Raw genomic sequence first — 21,610 nt, 5'->3', positions numbered from 1 at the left:
CGTACGCCGCCAAGTTTACTGGGAGAGGGGTAGCTCCAACAGCGGAATTCACATGGAAATCTAAAGCCCCGTTGCAATGCCGGTTCTTTCTGTGTTTTGCGATGAAAAACCGATGATGGACCGCGGATCGCCTGGCATGGCAAGGCCTGCCACATAACAACTACTGCCCGTTTTGTGACTAGGAAGTGGAGACACTGGATCACATCTTGATCACGTGCGTTTTTGCAAGGACGATCTGGCGAACAATATGCACGACGATTGGTAGGCCAACATGGACACTGACTATGCAGGACAGTGTGGCTGGCTAGTGCACGGACAAGCCAAAGAAAATGAGAGTACTTGTCTCGCTTGCTCTGTTGGAATTGTGGAAACACAGGAACTCCATAGTCTTCGACGGAGCCTCGCCCTCGCTCGAGGTGGTCAGCAGGAGAACTGTAGAGCAAGGAAATGGAATCGGGCAGGGCGCCTCAAGAGCAATTGGGAGAGGATCTCGGTGAGTAGTCCATTTTGGATGTAGAGTGGCTGTATTAGCCTAGGCCGTGGTGTTGGTTCTTGTACATCATTTTCTTGTATCACCAACTGTGGAATTGGGCTCTCTTTTTTTTTTTGCGGGGAAATTGGGCTCTCAACCCACCCCTATCTATATAATATGATACACAGACTCGTGAGTATTCGAGAAAAAAAGGAAACATAAGTTGTCGTACCATGGTCCATGGTACCATAACCATGAAATTTTTCATAATATGATGAGAAAAAAATCAAACGTTACCATCCTTCCAAAACACACAGCATGCATGTACGTACATTCCGTGCAATTTCTAATTTGCATCTCTCTGTACACTAGTAGTAACCTCTACTAACTGTTTGTCCCCTTCCCGTTCTTCAGACAGCACGTAGTACCAACTTCATTGGTGCTTCATCCACCTAGTATTTGCAAACCACCAAGAAACAGAGTATGGCGTCGACACCAGCCTTGAAATTATAATGTCTCGTATACAGAGGGCAGTTATCTTCTTTGGAAATTAAGCATCTTGATCGAAAGCGCGTAAACTGAAAAGAACAAGACGCAGAAGGCAATGAGCACTGCAATAGTGACACCCATCATCCCCTGTTCACATCCCAGGTTTTGCTGGATGAACTCTTGGACTGTCCCGTCAAAACCAGGACCAACGATCCTCGTGTCGACATCTCCCAATTGTGATGTAATGATGCCTTTCAGGGTCCAGGCCACTGGGCAGATGTAGTAGAACCAGATCCACCAACCTGGGATTCTCTGGAGGGGGAGAAAATAATCATCAGAAGAGAAATATCACATAGCTCAAAAGCTAATGTATCTTCTGCATCAGTCTTTTGCTAACCCAAACAATTTGTCTAACATGAAGATTTTCTCGCCATTTCATCATTTTGTGGAAAATGAGGAGCATTTTTCAACTAGCTAGAGATGGTTACAAACTGTCTCAAAGAACAACTGAAGAAAAATGTTGATGCTTTTAGGAACTTACAGATTGGGGAATTAAGAACCCTGAGAAAAGATTCCACGAGGAGTAAAATGCTGAGGCTACCACTGCTGCCACTGATTGTGTTGGCGTCAAACCTACCGCCACCATCCCATAGAATGTGAAGTAGGTAAAAGTAAGGAACATGTAAAGGAGGTAAAGGAGCAATTTCCCTGCAGTTACAAGACAGGTTTCTTTTATCAGGATACAAATGGGGAAAGCTACACTAGAACATAAATAACCCAACAAGCATGCATGTTGCCCTGCACTTCAATGGAGAATGGTTTTCCCAGAGTGACGAAGAACTTGCCTAGGTTCCTCTCGTAGTTGATCATGAAGTAAGTGATGAGACCAAATATTAGTGTCTGAGTCGCAATATAAGGTATCTCTATAAGGCCCTGAAGATTTCATGCAATTGTTAGACACAGGATTTTCCAGCAACAAAAATGGATGCTAGCAAAAGGTTAGCAAACCTGAGCTGCTGCATATGGGAATGATGAGTACATCTTAGCAGCCCGTTCTCTGTAGTAGACTGCTCTCTCAACGGAAATTATTGGCTGTACTGACGAGGCATTATTTATTCCAAGAAATAGGCATGCCGAATATAAAGCTCCCATGACAAGATACAAATCCCCTGTTGTTTCTCTGCAAAATTATTTTATGTTAGTGATACTAACTAAATACACACTTTCAAACTTGTATCAGATATTCGAAATGCATGACCAGATTAGGTTTTGGACACATAGTGTTCCAACAAGAACTTCTGATGTTACTCTTTTCATAAAATATAAAATAAATTATATTACAAAAAATGTTTGTCATGGAAAATCTAATGATAACATGTTCACCTGAACAATATATATAGGGGGTGATTGAAAGAGCTCCACCCCACCTTAACTCCACTTCTCTACATCGCATGTTACTAATTTTATAATATACTATTGTTTCAAAGGGAAAATGTTTACCTATTTTTCTATCACATGAAGAATTAAATTTTTTCAAATTATTGCTATTACTAATTTTATTATATGCAGTTTAAAAGGGAAAACGCAGAATTGTTGGAGACGCAAACTAATGACATGTAATATATAAGTATTCATGTGGATCACATTTATCTTAAGGAAACACGGATAATAAAACATAGTAGAAAACTATTTGCTGAATATTTACCTCTTCATACCAACGTTCCAAAATATTGAACCAAATATAAGAGAAGCAATTGTTGTGTAAAACAATCTCACGACATTGTACTCAGGGCTTCTCCAGTAAATAAGGCCTTGCTTAAGTAGGCATACTCCAAATTGAGTAAGACAGCCGTGTGAAAACTCAGTCGTGAACTTTAAAGGTTTTGTGCCTGAATCCGGAACACTTAGTTCTTCTATTAAATCTTCCACATTCCTACAGCATAACAGATAGATCTATGAATCCATTATGTGGAACACAAGAATTGCAGTTGGTGGAACTTATTAAATATGGCAGGAGTCACCTGAACTGATCTGAGTTCTTGTACAGTGTTGCAAAATCCAAACCAAGCCTTTCTTCACACGCTTGTGTGCTCACTTCAAGCATCCATGTTGCTGGGTTATAGCCTTCGCGTATGGGAGGGACTCCAGGAATTCCCTGTGTTGCCCAGATAAATATATGAAATATTACAAGTGGAAGACAGAAATTACCTACAAACTAAGACATCAAGCTTGCATACCAAACATAGATAGAAAATAGATTTTTTTAGTAAGACAAGATACCAGTTCTTAAGAAGAAAAGAAGTTTCTCCTATGTACATGGACACTAATCAGGCACGTGGTCAATTTTTTTCATAAACAAATATTGCATGCTTCTAGCCTTCTACTTAAATTATTACTGATCAAGAAAACAATTGTTGAAAAAAGCGGTGAACAAGATAGTCATGTGCAAATTATCTGGGGATGAAATTCACTCCAAGAGGCTAATCCATATCCCAAAGTTTCCACTATATCCCAAATTTCACTCCAATAGTGGTTGCAATGGTGGGATATTAAGGTCATTTGTGGAGAAGAGCTTGGTGGTCTAGGCCTTTGTGGCCAAGCTAGCCAAAGCCTTGTCTGTGTGGCTTTCGGACTTTGTATCTAAATCTTCACCAACAGTAGGATTGCGGCCAACAATCGGAACCTTAAAAAAACATACTCGTGTTTGCTATTCCTTTCTCTCACTGTCTACTTTCTTGCAAGTTTTTGCTTCTGCACTCTGAATTTCACTTGCTTGTTTAGGTTGTTCTAGGTGACTAGAAATAGAAAGGTTAAAACTTTCCAATTAAATTATGTAATTTAAAAGTATGTACCCCCCCCCCCCCTACCAAGACTTAATCTTTGATCCCGCGGTTAATAAAGAAACAATACCATTGTCGTGGTTACCTGAAAATAATGTATCATATCAACTGAGTTAACACCAAGTGAACCTCCATATATTACTCGACCTCCTCGTTTCAAAAGAAGTAGCTGCAAGAAAAGGTTGAGAACCATCAGCACACAGAAACAATAAGCAATGGTTGGTAAAAAATGAAAAGTGTGCCAACCTCATCAAATGATTCAAAAATATCGATGCTTGGCTGGTGTATCGTGCAGACAACAGTTCGTCCGGTATCAACAGCATTTCGAACAGTGCGCATCACAATGGCAGCTGCTCGTGCATCCAAACCAGATGTAGGTTCATCCATAAAAATAATGGAAGGATTTGCAACTAGTTCAACAGCTATCGTAAGACGCTTCCTTTGCTCCGTTGAAAGTCCACTAGAACCTGGTTTCCCTACTAATGCATGTCGCAATTCATCAAGCTCTACCAATGACGTGACTTCTTCAACAAATGCCTGCAGGGTAATTATAAGTATGTATCAACAAAAAGAACTAACATTCTAGAGCATATTAAGATTGTCTCAAAACAAAAAACATACCTTTTTTGTTTCTCTACTTATGTCAGTTGGAAGCCGTAAGGCTGATGAAAACCACAAGGACTCTTCAACTGTTACTTGTGGTGAATGTATGTCATTTTGTTCAACATATCCCGCTATCCTAGCAAAGGTTTGTTGTTCTTTTGGATGGCCAGAAATCTTGATATCACCTTCTATACATCCACTAGTTTTCCTGCCTGCTAAAACATCCATAAGTGTTGTCTTTCCAGCACCACTTGAGCCAACAAGTGCAGTCAGGACACGTGGCCTAAATACCCCGCTTACTTCAAACAACAACTGCAGTCTTTTTTCATTTATTCCTCTTGCTTGCATTTCCTATGTATGAAATGCTAGTTTAGCTGAGGCACAACAGTAAATGTATTCACAATATAGAGATTTTGCATGTAACCTTCGGCATGTCAACAAAATAGTTAACATTGTGGAACGTCATGGTTAGGGGTTGAAATGGTAATGTCCCCTTCCTTCTGGTGCCTTCAGTGGTCACTTCAAGCACATTGGTCCTGTCAGATTTTTCTGCAAATTCGTTCCATAGATAGATTTTAGTTGTTACTATATAAGTTTTGAAGTTGAAACAACAATAATAACAATAATAGTAATAATAATAATAATAATAATAATAATAATGTACTAGTGTAAATCTTCTCAAGTCGCACAAGCCTAGAATATTGATAGTTAACCAAATCTGATATGATATCATTTGTGAGTGACTATATTGTCCAGTGAGATAAAATGAAAATAGAACATATACTCTGAAGAAAGAACATAAAGAAAAAAGAATCTAAATTGACTCCAGAACTATCACTAGGAATAACAGTCGTACCTTGAACAAGAAAAATCAAGTCACGCTAATAAATCATGAAATTACCTGTAGTTGTGTTTCTATCTGAGGCCGCACCATCATTTTTCGAATCTTTGGATTCCTCCGAATTAGCCAGGATTAGTGCCTGTGCCTTTTGAAGGGCTATAAGTTTTATTCTTAAGTTAGAAAAATAAAATAGCTGCCGCAAAATGTGATTTTATGAATTACTTCATTTCAGTACTTACGGTTAAGGTATGCCAATGCAAGAGTAAACAAAACATTGAACAAGAGGGCGTAAGCCAATAAAACACCAACCCCAATCCAGTACCAGTAATTCTGTGTCCCCAGATCATGTGCAAGAAGTACATTGGTTCCAACTGTATTGTTCATATAACCTGAAACCTGGTACAAAAATATGAGTAAGGGAAAGTTAATATATCAACCAATAAGGAAAGCTAAAACCGGGGTGGAGGGGGAGGATTTACGACAAAAGATGCATGCTAGTAAACAGACCTTTGACCATCTAGAATCTGAGAATTCATTAACTGAAATTGCACGTTGCCCATACATTAATGGAGAAACCCAGTACGCCCACTCCCACCACGGTTTTATGGCCTCTAAAGGAGGTCAATTTTACAACATATAATCAGTTCAATTAATAAGGGAGAACATAGGATGCACTAATAACCTATCAAAGATAGAAAGAAGTGCCATCATGGCAAGAATATGGGGACACTAACCTTTAGGAATAATAAATCCCCCCAAAAGAAAAATAGCCATCATGGCAGCTGATCCAAAAGTGTTAGCGATGGTCATGTCTCGTGCAATAGCTCCCATCATCCGAAAAAGGCCCAAAGCCATTTGGTGTATAGAGAACAATAGCAACATAAAGCGAAAAAATCTGCAGATGATTTGATAATTATGATGCTCAAATAGAAATGCAGTAATAGATAACATTATAGATTAGAAGGGTAGAAGTTTAGGTACCTATCAACAGTTGGTGCAAAGCCTACTGTGTAATAGACAACACAAGACCACACTGTGGCTTCAATAATAGAATACGGAATTCTTAGTATCCAATTGGGAAGTGAGAAAGCCCATGCAGGATGAAAACAATTATCTCTTTGCTTATAGAACACCGGAAGTCGAAAAATAGTTATAGACAGTTCTGAAAAACCATTGAACATTATATGTACAAGCCCAAAAAAAAGACATGAGAGATAGAGCTCTCCATTTTGCTCATCAATTGGATGTAATCTTGTCCGTAAAAATAGTGTGCTTGTAATGAGCCCAACAAAAGCAACCTGCATGAAATTGTGCCATCGTTACACATATAGTCATATATTTGATAAATAAACTATGGATGAAACAAACTGAAAAGCCTTGCATTTTACATATACTAGTTATAATGCACAGAAATATAGCGTAGAAGAAAATATATGGATCAACAGAAAGTTGCAGGCATTTAAGCCCATATCAGAGACTTTTTGCACAAACATTATCAAGGATGACGTAGTGCAACCTTTGAAGTGTTGTAAAGTAAAATTGTTCATGTTTGCGTACTTCTGGACCTCAGTGACCATTTATAGCACCAATTCTAATTAAAACACATTCATTTTCCTAAAAATTGGAACAAACAAGCAAGAGAATCTCAAGTGACACCGCATGTTCAGATGTTAAAATCATTGCGCATCTACACGATAATTCTATGCATGTACCCTCTGTTCAAGAAAAATAGTTACATGACCAAAGGTAGCCATTGTTTTTAGGAAAACTCTTTTTACAGCTGTCAATCTTCACAACAGTTGAGAAAAAAAATTCATCTATAGTGTCTTATACTCCATCTTGATCCATCTTAAACATTGCATAAATTTTATCCATCTTGTAGGTGATGCACTCATTGCTACAAAGCTCATGTAATGTAGTGATGATTTGGAAGTTACAGAAATCCACTACCAGTTAATTTATGGGAAATAATGCAAGGAATATGTAACGTAACTACATGAACGTACTTGGCATGTCCTAAAAGTGTAGAGGAAACGGTGACGGCTTATTAGAATAAGCTCCCTGGCAAAACAAGCTCTAATGAGGCTATATTTTGATATGGCAAACTTGGACCGGGCAAGAGCCTCAGGAGAATTTGTATGACCGTCTGAATTATGTGAATGGGACTCAAGATTTCTACCATACTGGGAATCTGTAAATGCAGCAGCCATTGCTGACACAGGAATAAACGAATATGGTTTTGACAGGTCAGACCAGTACTGAGCTTGATCTTTCTTTGAAGTTACCTGAAACCGAAATTACATCCAAGTTAATCTGATCATCCTTTAAAAATCATACGGAATTATCAGCTTTAAATCAATACTTACCTCCTGGAGAAAATCAGCAATACCCTTGCGTGGTGGCAATGAAAATCCTAATGATTTAAAGTAGTCCACAACATGGTCAATCTGGCCTTGGTAGACGATCTTCCCTTCTGACAATAGAATTAGATCATCAAATAGTTCAAACGTCTCTGGTGCAGGCTGAAGAAGTGACATGAGCACGGTTGCCTCCATCTCATGGACGAAGTTCCTCACGCACTTCACTATCTGAAAAGTCGTTGAGCTGTCTAGACCTGTTGATATTTCATCCATGAGAAGTGTTTTTCTTGGTCCAACAATCATTTCACCTGCAAGAACAGACCAGTGTCACAACAACTGTCTTGTACCACACAAGACCCACATCCAGGAAATGCATGGTGTGCCAACCAGTTTATTCAGTAAGACAATAATAAGTACCAAGAGCACAAGCTCATGGAAAAACGAAAATGATGGAAGGCATCAGAGAAATTTAAGCTGTAACAATCCTATGAAACCTGTTGTCACTCTCTTCCTCTGACCACCAGAGACACCTCTTTCCATGTCGCTGCCCACAAGGGTATCCGCACATATATCCAGCCCAAGCACTCTCAGTACATAGTCGGTAACAAGATTGTGCTTATCCCCTCCGACTGATGCTGCCTGACCACACAAAACAGATCACTTTGCGGAACAAGATGTGCCATATCAGAAGTATAGCCAAGTAGTTAAGTAAGAACCTTCATGAAAGCGTCTATCTCGGGACTAGGACGCATGCCTCTTTTTTGTTCAAGATTGACCAATTCTTTCAAGCATTCTACACAAGTAATAAATTGTAATAAACACGGGTACTAAAGAAGGAAAGGAAATACAGTATAATGCAACTAATACAGTGTAAGTCACCAACCTGGAAACAAACAAACGGATTACACCTTTCATATCTAAACATAGTATATTGAAGTTCAAGTAATATAAAATGATTACTGGTGAGGCTTTAACCTTCCATTATATTTTGGCATAATTTACTTAGTAGCAAGTATTAGACTATAAAAGGGGTTGTAAATTTGAACCATGTACTGCATTATATATTCTGTCTACAAAAATAAGCTATGGTATATGGAATGTAAAAAAGCGAAGCCGAACCTCCCCAGTTTTCGCTTGCGCCTTGGCATTTTGCAGAAAAATCTAAAGTTTCCCTTACTGTCAGCTCCCCAAGATGGTTATCTGTTTGACTAATATATGCAGAAGTTCTTTGTACACAAAATTCATCCAAAGCAATTCCATTGTAGGTAATCCCTCCACTTTTCTGTTCAAGGAACAGGAGAAAAATGAGCAAAAATAAAGGAATACAAACCTGTTTTCTCAACCAGAAAAAACAAATTATGGTGGTTGCATGAAGAAAAAAATTCAAGCGCATGAGCACACGGGAAAGATGCTAGTTGACCTCACCTTTAGCTTAGGATCCAGTTTGCCAGCTAGGGCCAGCAAGAGCGTTGACTTCCCGGATGCAGGTGGTCCCAACAATAATGTCATCCTTACATGAAACAAAATGGAGCAGTGTCAAAAAAATACACAGCCATCATAAATTCATAATACAAGCAGGATGTTTCACGAGTGATGATGTATACATTACAAGGGGAGAACTGTGAACATACTAACATGCAATTATGGAAAGACACTTGTTTTTTTTTTTGGGTGTAAACTGATGTATGTGCATTAAACTTCATTTTAGAGTTTTGATATACCATGTTTCCACCTAATATAAAGAATTATGCAGTAAGAAGACTTGCCCCTCACCTCCCAGGTCGCACAATGCCACTGACATCATCCAGAATAGTGAGCTTATGCTTATTAGGTTGTAGGAGACGACAAGCAATAAGAATTCTCTGATTACAAATACATGACACAAAAGAAAACATATCAGATTAAATCTTTTAACAGGAAGAATAACAAATGAATGAATCTTCAACCAAAAAAATAAGGTAATTAAGCATCCAGGTAATTGGGGACGTCATAGCCACTCTATTCGAAAGAAATATAGATGGCAACGTTTCCTCCCAAATAGTGCAGAATACTACAAAGTAAGGTAAGGAATAATAATGGGATCATAATTTGCCAGCTCATGATTATATCTTCTCCTTTGGCTACCTGATTTTCATAGAGTTAAGTGCATTTTAGTCCCTCAACCTATGGAGAAGTATGCATTTTGTCCCTGAACTATTTGTTTGATGCAACTTTAATAGATTCAGTCCTGAGAGCAGTATTCCACGGTCAAACCCGGTTTTGACTTGACGTGGCATGGTTTTGGCTACTCATTACTCTAGTTGGCATAGGCTACCATGTCATCGAGAGAATCTCCCCCTCCTACCCCTTCTCTATCTCTCTCTACCTCATGCCAGCAAGCCAGAAATGCTCTTCCAGCCACTGGAGCAGCTCCTCCCACTTTAGATGTGCATCAGGGCATAGAGATCGAGGCAGCGATGCTACTCTAGGTGAGCCTGTAATGGTAGAATCTCCTCTTGCTATATATGCACAAATGGGCACATGGATTGAGGTGGGAGTGCTGATCTTCGTGAGGGAATCCTAAGGTTTACTGGACTACATCAAACGCCACCCCTTCCCGATGAGAGCAAGCCATGTTAGGCGGAGTCCGAGGTAGAGGGGGATGGGTCGGCCGTACGTATCCAAGGAATGCAAATCCAAGATAGAGGCGCCAGCTCAACCCATGGATTAGCTGATGAGTGAGCATGCATGCGGTCGTTGACGGGCTCGTCGACATTGGCAAGCACTGCAGAGAGTGCCTTAGGTTGGTGGGTGTACTCCATGATCGACATGTTTCCTTGCACGATGCTCTGAAACTCGGCGGAAAGGTGAATGGCATGCCCTGTCTAGTTGTCAATGAAGAACAGATTAAGAATGCTCACCATGCTCGCTAGAGACATGTCGATGTCATGTAACTCATTCGAGATCTTGGAGTAAATCCACAACACGATGGTAATGTCATCGTTAGACACACAATATTCTCTTGGACAGTCCCGATCGTCGTCGACATGATACTGGACATTGTACTTGTAGAGAATGTAATAGAAGAGATGTCGCCACTTGGAGAAGTTATCGCCTCCGAGCTCCAGGTTGAACTTAATGAAGTGGTTGAACTCGATATGTCTCCTTGATCACTGAGGGCCGAGCTCCAGCTGGAGCTGGAGCCACACCAACTGATGGTCTCCCTCCCTCCATCAACCATTTCATCAAGTTCAAGCTAGATCTCGACGCCGACAACTACTCCAAATGTCGTCATATTTTCTGTTTCATTCTCCGCAAGTAAAAAGTTGAGGATCATGTCAACGAGGATTGGAAGCCTCTCACTGAGAATGTCATGTGGTGTAACGATGACATTAACATCACGTTGTGGATTTTCTCCACGATCTCCAGTTAGTTATATGGCATCGTCATGTGTCTAGAGAGAACGACACACCTACTCTTCTTCATCTGTTTTTCATGGACAACCAGCGCATGCATGCCATTCACCCTTCCGTTGAGTTCTACGGCAGACATGTCAATCGCAGAGTACAAACGTCATCTAAAGGGGCTGGCCGATGCAAACGTCGACGAGCCTATGAACGACCGCACGCTTAGACTTCTGATCATCCACGGGCTCAATTGGTGCTTCCACATGATGACGATGGTCCTGCCCATGTAGGTCCCATTCCTCATACACTCAACGATATCCTACATATTCTGATGCGTGTAATACTCCTCCCTAACAAACCCTCCTCTCCAATCAAAAATGACACCCCTCACTTTAGGCTTCATGGGCAACACCCCATGTATGATCACCTCAAGGTTTTTTGATGCCTTTGTTTTCCCAATTTGCACACCACCACACCACAAAAACTTGCCCCATGTTCCACCCGTTGTTTGTTCTCTGTTATCCGCTCAACCACAAAGGCAATTGTTCTTTATATCTAACAACATGCAAAATAAATGTCTGATGACACGTTCTTTTTCGGCGAGTCTGTTTTCCGATATGTTAGTGCAGATTCCCATTGCACTTCAGATCTAGTGGCAGCAAAGGATCCCGCGCCCCTGATCCTCCCCGGGCGCGACAGATCACCTATCTCATACTGGCCCTTTGGAAATCATCCTTAGATCCTGCGCCCTTTGGATCGTGCACGGCTGATGCAACTACCTCAAAATGAAACTATGGCGTACATGGCCTATTCTCATTTGCATGTTGGTGAGGATTCTCATCGACATGCTCGCCATTGCACGAAGTAGCGCACAAGAGACGAGCTCGCTGTTGTCGACAAGAAGGCCATAGAGAAATATGTCATCACCATCACGACTCCCAGGCAGCAGGCGCTGACGATAGTTTAGTGTCACCTCATTAGAGTTGGCCGTGTTGCCGACGCAGGCTGGAGCAGATTTTCTCTCCAAACGAATCGTTGTTTTGTGTAAAGTCTCCTTTGGCTACTGGATAATCAAATACTCCCTCTGTCCCATAATGTAAAACGTTTTTTGACACTACAATAGAGTCAAAAAACGTCTTACATTATGGGACGGAGGGAGTAATTATGAATTCTGAAATAGAACCCAATAAAGCAAATTAAACAATTAAATTCATTCGTTGTTATCCCAGATTCTCATCTAAGAAGGCCGGCAGTCCAAGGTCGTAACTAGCAAAACTTTTTTGAAAATACAAGGACACTGATGGAGGGTAAATATGCTCGTGCGTATGTCTCGTCGGGCGAAAACAAAGGCAGACACTTTTAGACTTGCACTTGCAAACTTGCAACTCATAGTGCTAGCCACACGTGAGACGATTTAAGTAGCCCAAAGCATGTAAGGTGAGACAATTTAAGTAGCCACTTTTAGACTTGCAGTTGCAAACTTGCAACGGCTCACAGCGCTGCTAACCACGCGTGAGACAATTTAAGTAGCCCACAGCATGTAAGGTGCGCAGGAAAGCTCGCATGATAAGGATATTTCTGTTCACGGGAACTGCTGTCTATCGCATGGATCTCCTTTTCGCCCGGCCTACGTTCACGCAAGTTATGAGGGTTTCGACTTTCGTCGTCCGAGGATCGATCAGATCAAAAGTATCATGAATCGCGGGCACTCAAATATATTGTCCCCTGTAATTTACTTTGTTTTTTCTACTAGACAGTAGACACGCAAGTGCCAAGTCTCTTAGGATGTTACCATCTCGCAACCATTCGTTAAACTGAACAAACCGATCTGCAAATATGTATAAGCTTACCTCGGTGACGTCGCGGACGTAGTTGGGGAGAGTCGGCAGCGCCCTCCTGCCGACGTTGACCTCCGTCGAGACCCTCAGGTCGCGGAACCTCACCTCCACCCGCGGCACCTCCAGCCCCACCCTGCAGACAACGGTAATCAACAACCCAGCACAAGGATTTCCATGGAGGAGTTGGAACGACCATGAAGTCGGATGCATTACGCGTCGAAGCGGGCCTTGATTCCGCGGAGCAGGTTGGCGTTGTCGAGCTCGGCGGTGGCCAGCGCACGGCGGAGCACGCGCTCGAGCCCGGGGCGGTCGAGCCTCCGCACGTCCACCACCTCGCCCCCGCCCCCTTCTCCGTCGCCGTCGGGGTCGGGGAGGACGATGGCGTGGTTGCGCCGCTTGGCGGAGGGGAGCCGCTCGATGGCGGCCCACAGCAGGTCCTCCTCGTCCCGCGCCGCCGTGCCCGCCCTCTCTTCCGCGTCGTCCACGTCCAGAGCCAGGTGGCCGACGCCGCTCGCCATCGCCGCCGCGCCGCAGGGATGCGCTTGGGGCGGGCAGGTGGTTTTGGGGTTTTGGAGCGGAGGAGTCCTAGGAAGCGACGCCTCGCGAGGGAGTTTATACGGGGCGGGTCACGCGGGCGTGATGAGCCCCCGATATCGCGAGGGAGTTGGATCTCATAGTTGAAGGCAGCTGCATGTGGGGAGATGAATCTCGCGGCCTTCCCCCGACAGAAGAGGGCGGGCGAGAGTTCGGGTTTTCTTTCTCATCATCATGCATCCATGCATGCATGCTTGCGGCGTGAGGCCTCTTAAAACCCACGCACGCAACACCAACACTAGCTAGGTCCACGGCTCAACCGGCCTTCCATAGTCCGGGTCCATACCTACCTTGCCCCTGCCAGGTGGGCCCGCACCCCCGCGGTCCACTCTCGCACTCTTGCGCGGCTGCGCCCGCCCCACATGATAGAGGATGCGAGACTTGGAGACGAGGCAATTGGAGGCACCAAAGTTCCTTGTACATAGAGCTGAATGAAAAGGACGAGTTGTACCAGAATTCTGCCATGGCAACCACGAACGCCAATGCTTGGCTGTGTCGTGGATGGCGCACTGGAGATACATTTCTACATACTGTTGTGCGTGCCAACATTGGCCACTGGATGCCCTCACTATATCAACATGTCGCCCATGTCGGTGGCACATGTATTAGTCTCGATTGTGAACGATGGGATCAAATTCCGAAGTGTGACCACCAACATCTCTATCCTAATATGTACTTCAGTTGCTCATTGGCACAGGAAGTTGCGGGTACACTACTACCGGTTCTGCACATCGGCATTAAAGGGTGGGGACTAAAGCCCCCCTCCCCCCACCCCCACCCCACCCCAGTGCCGGTTCGTCACGAGCCGGGACCAGAGGGTCACCACGTAGCACGAGCCCGCGACGTGGGGCTGGGGCCTCACCAACGGGGACTAAAAGATTTATGGGTTTATGATTTATTTTTCCTTTTAATTTTGTGTTTTCTATTTAATTCTTTTTTATTTTAAACATATTTTACGCTACTACATAATGTACACGTTATGCATATATATAAATAGAATTTCTCGTAGAACCGATATATATATATATATATATATATATATATATGTGTGTGTGTGTGTGTGTGTGTGTGTGTGTGTGTGTGTGTGTGTGTGTGTGTGTGTGTGTGTGTGTGTGTGTGTGTGTGTGGAAAATCCATTCTACCATTAGGTGGTAGTTACCCCTGCCTTGATTGCCGTCGGGTTGCATCAGATCTGTAGATTTCTTAACGGGTCGTGGGCACGAAAGAATTGGATATTTTTCTACCCAGTCATGAGCGCTATCGCTAACCTTCCGGTTTTCCTGGCGCTAGACTGGACCCATATAAAATAGGATCGTACCGATCTCATCTAAAAGATCTTCTCTTTCTCTCTCCTTTTTTCTGATCTCAATTCACGGCTCTGCGCTGAAATCAAAAGCTATCCCAAGAAACTAGACCGGCTGTAGCGATTACAAATTGCAAAAGGAGGTATGCATCATGAACTAATTCCCGTGATTTCCATCCGTCTACAATGGATTTGATATTTTAATCCAGATTTCTAGGCACATGTACATCAATATAATCATTGATTCTTTTGCACAGCCATAGCCGTCCGCCGAGTCTCCTTTCCTGCACCCAGTTATTCCTCCCAATCATGCGATTGTTCATCGGCGTTTCAAGACCTAGACGAAGGCTAGCCTGTCGGGCACTGGCGGAGCTACGTTGTAGTAAAAAAGGCCATGGCCCGTCCAAATTTTGCTGCAACTGGCTGGGCTAAAGGTAGATGTGGGTCATAATTATCAAAAATATTAGGCTTCTCTTCAGACTGGCCCGCCCAAGCTTTTGAGTGTAGCTCCGCCACTGCTGTCCGGTGCGGCGGCAACGATCGACAACCACGTAACTGCTCCAGTGCTGCAGCGAAGACAACGATGAACTGTGGCTGATGCACGCGACCGATACGTGCTCTGGCGCAACGTGGCCAAATACAACATATGTATCGAAGTACATCACCGACAGATGACTGCCCCGGCGCGTCGGCGGCAACAACAACGTACATATGAGAACATCACTACTAGGAAAATGGCTATAGATGGGATTGACACTAATGGCGCACCAGAATGTGGTGCGCCATTAGTATATACTAATGGCGCACCACAATCTGATGCGCCATTAGAGTTTAAACAACTAATGGCGCACCATGCTACGGGTGCGCCATTAGTATCAATTTTTTTTTAACTAGTGCGCCTGTCCAAACATACTAATGGCGCATCCCGGCAAAGTGCACCATTAGTAGTTGTAACTACTAATGGCGCACTAGGCAGCAGGTGCGCCATTAGTATAGAAACTTTTTTTTTGAACTAGTGCGCCTATCCAAACATACTAATGGCGCATCCTGCCCAAGTGCGCCATTAGTAGTTGTAACTACTAATGGCGCACCTGGCAGTGGGTGCGCCATTAGTATAGGATTTTTTTTTGAACTAGTGCGCCTATCCAAACATACTAATGGCGTATCCTGCCCAAGTGCGCCATTAGTAGTTGTAAGTACTAATGGCGCACCATGCAAGAGGTGCGACATTAGTAAGTGGGCAGCAACAAGATATTTGGGACAGCCTCTCCTACCCACACACTCACTTTCTCCCCACTTCATTCTCTCCACCTCCTCCTTGTCTCGGGTGCCTCCTCTTTTTCATCTCATTTCCACCATAGATTCATTCAAATTAAGTGGTTAAATTACCTTGTTTTAATAGGTAAGTAAGGGGGGAAGCTATATTTAGGTTGTTCTCCTTATAACAATGTGCACATGCACTTTTTACGGCCTAGCTAGATCTATGTATGTTCGTGGTGTTGCATATGTTTGTGGTGTTGCATATGTGTTTGTGTTTGGAGGTGTACCGGTATTTGATATGCGATAGTTGCCAATATTTTGCCGGAATGTTGATTCATTTCCGTTTCGGCGAGAATTTTGGCATTAAGCATTCTTTTTGGTCCTATTTTTAGGGAAGGTCATGCCAAATTTTTGTTTGGTTCTAAAATATCGTTTTGCTCTACCCCGCAGGCGACCATGGTCCGCACGATGACCGAAGGCATCATGAATAGGTTTTTGAGGTCCGCGAAGGCCGATATGCTTCAAAAGAACGAGACGGAGATAAGATGTCCGTGTCGAAGATGCAAGCTGAAGAGCCTTATTGCGGACCCGGATTCCGGGCAGGTGCGGGACCACCTGCTGTTGCGTGGTTTCATGGATGGCTATCGGTGGCAAGGTGATGAAGATGACTACGAAGTCGTCCATGCGGGCCGGGCAAAAAATGAGGAAGGGCAGCAAGACAACCACCGCGGCTCGGGCGGGCGAGAAGACGAAGAATCCCCAGGAGATGATCACGACTGTGATGCTGTACACAGTCATCATGTAGAAGATGCAGGACATGATGATGAGGAAGATGCCGGAGCAGGCGACGGGCATGATCATGAAGATGATGATGCCGGCGGAGCAGACGACACTGGACCATCGATGGGCTGGGTGCAGGGCCCTCATATTCAAGAGCCGCTTCTCAAGCAGACGGATAACGCAAGAGCTGCCGCCCGAGAGAAAGCCAAGATGGATCAACTTGAGTTAGACGCGGTTACTCCATTGTATGAAGGATGCAGGCCCGAGGATACCCGCCTGAAAGTAATGCTCATGGCCCTGGAGATGAAGGTAAAACACAAAATGACCGACGCATGCTTCGACGAGAACATGTCATTCTGGCACGAACGTCTTCCCAAGGGGAACAAGTGCCCGACCAGTTTGGAGGAGGCGAAGAAAATCGTGTGTCCTCTGGATTTATCGCACGTGAAATACCATGTGTGCATGAACAATTGCATCATTTATCGGGACGAGCACGCGGAGTCTACAATATGTCCGGTGTGCGGTGTCACTCGATACAAGAAGAGGAAGAAAGCTCCTCGAAAAGTGGTGTGGTACTTTCCGATCACTCCTCGTCTGCAGCGGTATTTCGCGGATCCTAAGGTAGCAAAGCTCCTACGTTGGCACGCGGATAGGGAGGAGAAGAAGCGAGAAGATGACGCAAATGATCCAAAGATAGATAAAAAAGACAAGATGCTGAGTCACCCTAAGGATGCGAGCCAGTAGCAAGCATTGAACTTCGAATACCCAGAATTTGGGAACGATCCAAGGAACATCGTGCTGGGCGCGAGCACCGATGGAGTCAATCCGTTTGGCAGCCAGAGAAGCACACATAGCACCTAGCCTGTGTTTGTGTGGATGTACAACCTTCCCCCCTGGTTGTGCATGAAGAGGAAGTACATTCACATGAGTATGCTAATTGAAGGGCCGAAACAACCAGGGAACGACATCAATCTGTATCTGGGGCTGCTGAAAGAGGAGCTTGACACGCTGTGGAAAACGCCAGCCAATACGTGGTACGCCGCAGAGAAAGAGTATTTCCCTATGAGAGCCGCACTGCTCACGACGGTGCACGACTATCTCGGTTACGGATATCTTGCGGGGCAGGTAGTCCACGGATTTTCTGGATGCGTAAGGTGCATGGATGACACAACGTATCGCCAGCTAGATAGAGATCCCGGGTCTTCGAAAACCGTGTTCATGGGACATCGAAGGTGGCTTCGCGACGATGACCCGTGGAGGAAACGCAAGGATCTGTTCGATGGTGAAACAGAACCCCGAAAACGCCCGTGTACGAGGAGCGGCGAGGAAATAGACAAGCTGTTGAAAAATTGGAAAGACTGCCCACTGCCGGGAAAGAAGCAAAAGGCGCCAGAGCCAGGAAAGAAGCGAAAGGCGCCAGAGCCGCTGCTGAAGGTATGGAAAACGAGGTCTGTTTTCTGGGACTTGCCGTACTGGAAGATCCACCGTGTGCCTCACAGCCTTGATGTCATGCATATCACGAAGAACGTGTGCGAGAGTCTGCTTGGTACCCTGCTCAACATGCCAGAGAGGACCAAAGATGGGCCGAAAGCAAGGGCAGACTTGAAATCAATGGGCATCAGGCAGGAGCTTCACGCTATATATGATGATGATGATGATGATGATGATGATGATGATGATGAGGCGAAGCAGGACACAGAAAGTCGTCGCAAAGGCAAAAAGGCCAAGATGACCTATGAGGCATACGATATCAACGGCTACACATTCTACACCGAGGCCAAGGACATGAAGAGCGATGGTTATCAGAACTCCGGGGTAACGATGGAATCCTACACCGGTAACGACAAGGACAGATACTACGGAAGGATCGAGGAGATCTGGGAGCTGAGCTACGCTGGAGAGAAGGTCCCGATGTTCCGTGTCAAATGGGCCAAGAACGTCATAAAAGAAGACCGGTATTTCACCATCATGGTTATACCCGAAGCCAAATCCAAGACCGCGGGCGCAAACGTCACCGCGAAAAATGAGCCATGGGTACTGGCTTCCCAAGTGGACCAATGCTTCTTCATTACCGACCCGCCAAAGCCCAGTCGTGTTGTCGTGAGGAGAGGCAAAAGGAAGATCATCGGAATGGATGGAGTAGCCAATGAGCAAGACTTCGACAAGTACGGCGACCCGAGGATCGAACATGACGACGATGATGAAGTAGCAGCATACACCACAAGAAGAAGCAGGACCACCCTACCTAAAGGACGTCCGTTCCACAGAAGAACTCCATTTGCGAAAAAGAAGGGCAAGAAGATTGTGAACAGATAGCTAGCTAAGATCGATTGTATTTAAATCGTAGCCTTCATTTCTCGATTGTATTTCATGGGTACTTTTTGAACTATCATGAATATTTTTAAATTTCATGGACACTCGATCTCGATCCCCCTCCATCTCGATCGCTATCCCACCTTGCCAGATCCGGGCCCCCTCGCCGCCGAGCACCCCCCAGTCCACCGGCCGCCGCCGCCGACCCCCCGCACCCTCGATTCCCCTACCCAACCGCCGCCGCCGACCCCCCGCACCCCGCGCACCGTCTTATAAAAAAATTTAGTATCAAACAGCTTTTTAAATGCTACTGTCTTATAAAAAAATATTACTGTTATTATTTAAACAAGTTTGAACATATTTAAACACAAATAAGTATCAAACAGCTTTTTAAATGCTAAAAAAAATTTGTGGAGCCCACCTCGATCCCCCTCCATCTCGACCGCTATCCCACCTCGCCAGATCCGGTCCCCCTCGGCGCCGAGCACCCCCCAAGTCCACCGGCCGCCGCCGCCGACCCACCGCACCCTCGATTCCCCTACCCAACCGCCGCCGCCGACCCCCCGCACCCCGCGCACCGTCTTATAAAAAAAATAAGTATCAAACAGCTTTTTAAATGCTACTGTCTTATAAAAAATATTACTGTTATTATTTAAACAAGTTTGAACATATTTAAACATAAATAAGTATCAAACAGCTTTTTAAATGATAAAAAAAAATTTGTGGAGCCTGGGATTCGAACCCAGGACCTCCTGGTGTGAGAACTAGCTACTGACCAGTCAAGCTAGTAGAGGGGACTTGGTGTGGATCAGGTCAGGTGGGAGATAACCTGTTGGCTCGAGCAGAAATAAAAAAAAGTACTAATGGCGCACCAGGGTGAGGTGCGCCATTAGTGTGGATATACTTATGGCGCACCGGGGGGTGGTGCGCCATTAGTATTGTGCCCCCATCCATATTTTTCCTCCCCGGCCCTCGATCCCCTTCTCGCCCTCGCCCTCGATCCCCTTCCCCTCTCCTCTCCTCTCCCGACGCCGCTGCCCCGCCGCCTCGACGCCGCCCCGACGCCGCGACGCCGCCCCGACGCCGTGAGACGCCGCGACGCTGCCCTCTCCTCTCCCGACGCCGCCGCCCCGCCGCTTTCCCCACGGAGAAGGAGGAGGAAGAGGGGGCGCTTGCCGTTGACCTCGCCCGGCCGACTCGCCATCGCCCCGCCGCCCTCGTCGCCGGTGGCCCGGACGCCGCCCCGTCCACACCATCGTCGCCGGAGCACCCACACCACCACCCAGACCTCGTCGCCCCCGTGAGCTCCCCCTCCTCCTCTCCCCCTATCCCCCTCGCATCCCCCGTGAGCCCCCATCTCTATTTCTTCTTGTCACCAGCACCACCACCACCAGTTGCCATTTTGCCCCACCTCGGATCTATGTTGTTGGTTTTTCATGTTTGTTGGCAGTCAGACAATTGGTCAAATATAGCAACCTAGTTGAAATTCCCAAACCATCTCTATAGACAGCTGAAATTATCATGAACATATATTGCTCTGAACCTTGGCTTGTCACCACAGGTTGGTGCATTTTGTGTTGTTCTATTTTCGAAAAGATGGAACCTAGAGGGGCAAGAGTTCGTCCAATGTAACTGCTAATGATCATGTTCTGTGATAAGTTTCATTGTCATGAGTATGTAGGGATCTCTTTTCTTCAAACAAAAAAGGGAAGAATAGTGTACAAGAATGAGAAATAATGAGAACAAGAGGAAGAGCCCCCATTAGATAGATGGAAACTTAATGAATATAGCTGCTGTATTTGGAGATAAACGCAACTCTAATTCAGTATCTAATTATCTACAAAGTAAAACTCATAATTACCATATATGCACAATTGGTTCCAGCGATGTATGCCAGTTGCCATTTTGGATTCTGCATCAATCATTTTTATTCATATGATTCATTTGTATTAGGTTTGGCAGATATTGTTAACTTGACTTCATGGCTGCGCTCTATCCTGTGTTGCGCCTGTGCTCGTTGCTACTGATGCACTTCATGGCTGCTACTGTGTACAGTAGGAAGTGGAGTTAAGAACAATATTGGTCAGCTGTCCTAGTAAGTAAGATAAATTTTGCAGACTGGATCTGCCAAACACTCCATCCTTAATTCAGATCGGCAACAACCCCAGCCAAAGAAAACCTTATTGTGTTTTCTTAGGATTTCAGACGAATCTTGATGCATAATAGCTACCTAACGGATCAAATAGTAAAACACACCGAACCTGGTTAGGAAGCTCTCTGCAGGCAAACTATTAGTGCATGAACTTAGAACTACACATATGCTAGTGGAATTAAGAACACTGTCGATTAGCTGTCTAGTACAATCTTTTGCTTATTTGCCTCAGATGAAAAAGAACGCATTTACTGATGCAGATCGGCAAACCAACATTTGTGAGAGAATAAGCAATTTTCTCTTTTATTTTTACCTTGATAAGAGTTGTAGCTTCAGTGCATGTGCAAGCATGTGCTGGTTTCGTCTGTGGCTCTTGGTT

The 21,610-nt window shown here is 44.6% G+C and overlaps 1 protein-coding gene across 2 annotated transcripts; it reads right to left on the bottom strand.

Moving 5' to 3' along the window:
• Nucleotides 1–584: 584 nt before the first annotated feature.
• On the bottom strand, nt 585–13,463 carry LOC123087859 (ABC transporter G family member 51). 2 transcript variants are annotated; one of them, XM_044509977.1, is made up of 24 exons: nt 13,043–13,458; nt 12,842–12,962; nt 9,379–9,467; nt 9,031–9,115; nt 8,725–8,887; nt 8,322–8,398; nt 8,100–8,244; nt 7,612–7,913; nt 7,252–7,530; nt 6,227–6,543; nt 5,980–6,140; nt 5,753–5,856; nt 5,485–5,641; nt 5,306–5,401; nt 4,829–4,953; nt 4,423–4,755; nt 4,048–4,338; nt 3,887–3,970; nt 2,983–3,116; nt 2,667–2,894; nt 1,970–2,141; nt 1,807–1,894; nt 1,503–1,669; nt 585–1,273 (listed from the first exon to the last, which is right to left on the bottom strand). In XM_044509977.1, exons 1-24 carry the CDS (start codon nt 13,345–13,347, stop codon nt 1,007–1,009), a joined length of 4,290 nt encoding a protein of 1,429 aa, XP_044365912.1. In that variant the 5' UTR covers nt 13,348–13,458; the 3' UTR covers nt 585–1,006. The 2 variants fall into 2 exon arrangements, with proteins under 2 accessions (XP_044365912.1, XP_044365913.1); XM_044509978.1 differs by lacking the exon at nt 7,252–7,530 and having other exon boundaries at nt 13,043–13,463.
• Between the last annotated feature and the right edge of the window lie 8,147 nt (nt 13,464–21,610).

Source organism: Triticum aestivum, chromosome 4A, assembly GCF_018294505.1.
Source record: "Triticum aestivum cultivar Chinese Spring chromosome 4A, IWGSC CS RefSeq v2.1, whole genome shotgun sequence".
NCBI classification, from domain to species: domain Eukaryota; kingdom Viridiplantae; phylum Streptophyta; class Magnoliopsida; order Poales; family Poaceae; genus Triticum; species Triticum aestivum.
This window is presented reverse-complemented; position numbering and strand designations above follow the sequence as displayed.

Coding starts and splice junctions, on each gene's coding strand:
- LOC123087859 (XM_044509977.1), bottom strand. CDS start 13,347: ATGGCGAGCGGCGTCGGCCACCTGGCTCTGGACGTGGACGACGCGGAA. Junction 4,954..5,305: donor AGATAGAAACACAACTACAG/GTAATTTCATGA, acceptor ACGAATTTGCAG/AAAAATCTGACAGGACCAAT. Junction 1,670..1,806: donor CAACTACGAGAGGAACCTAG/GCAAGTTCTTCG, acceptor TTGTAACTGCAG/GGAAATTGCTCCTTTACCTC.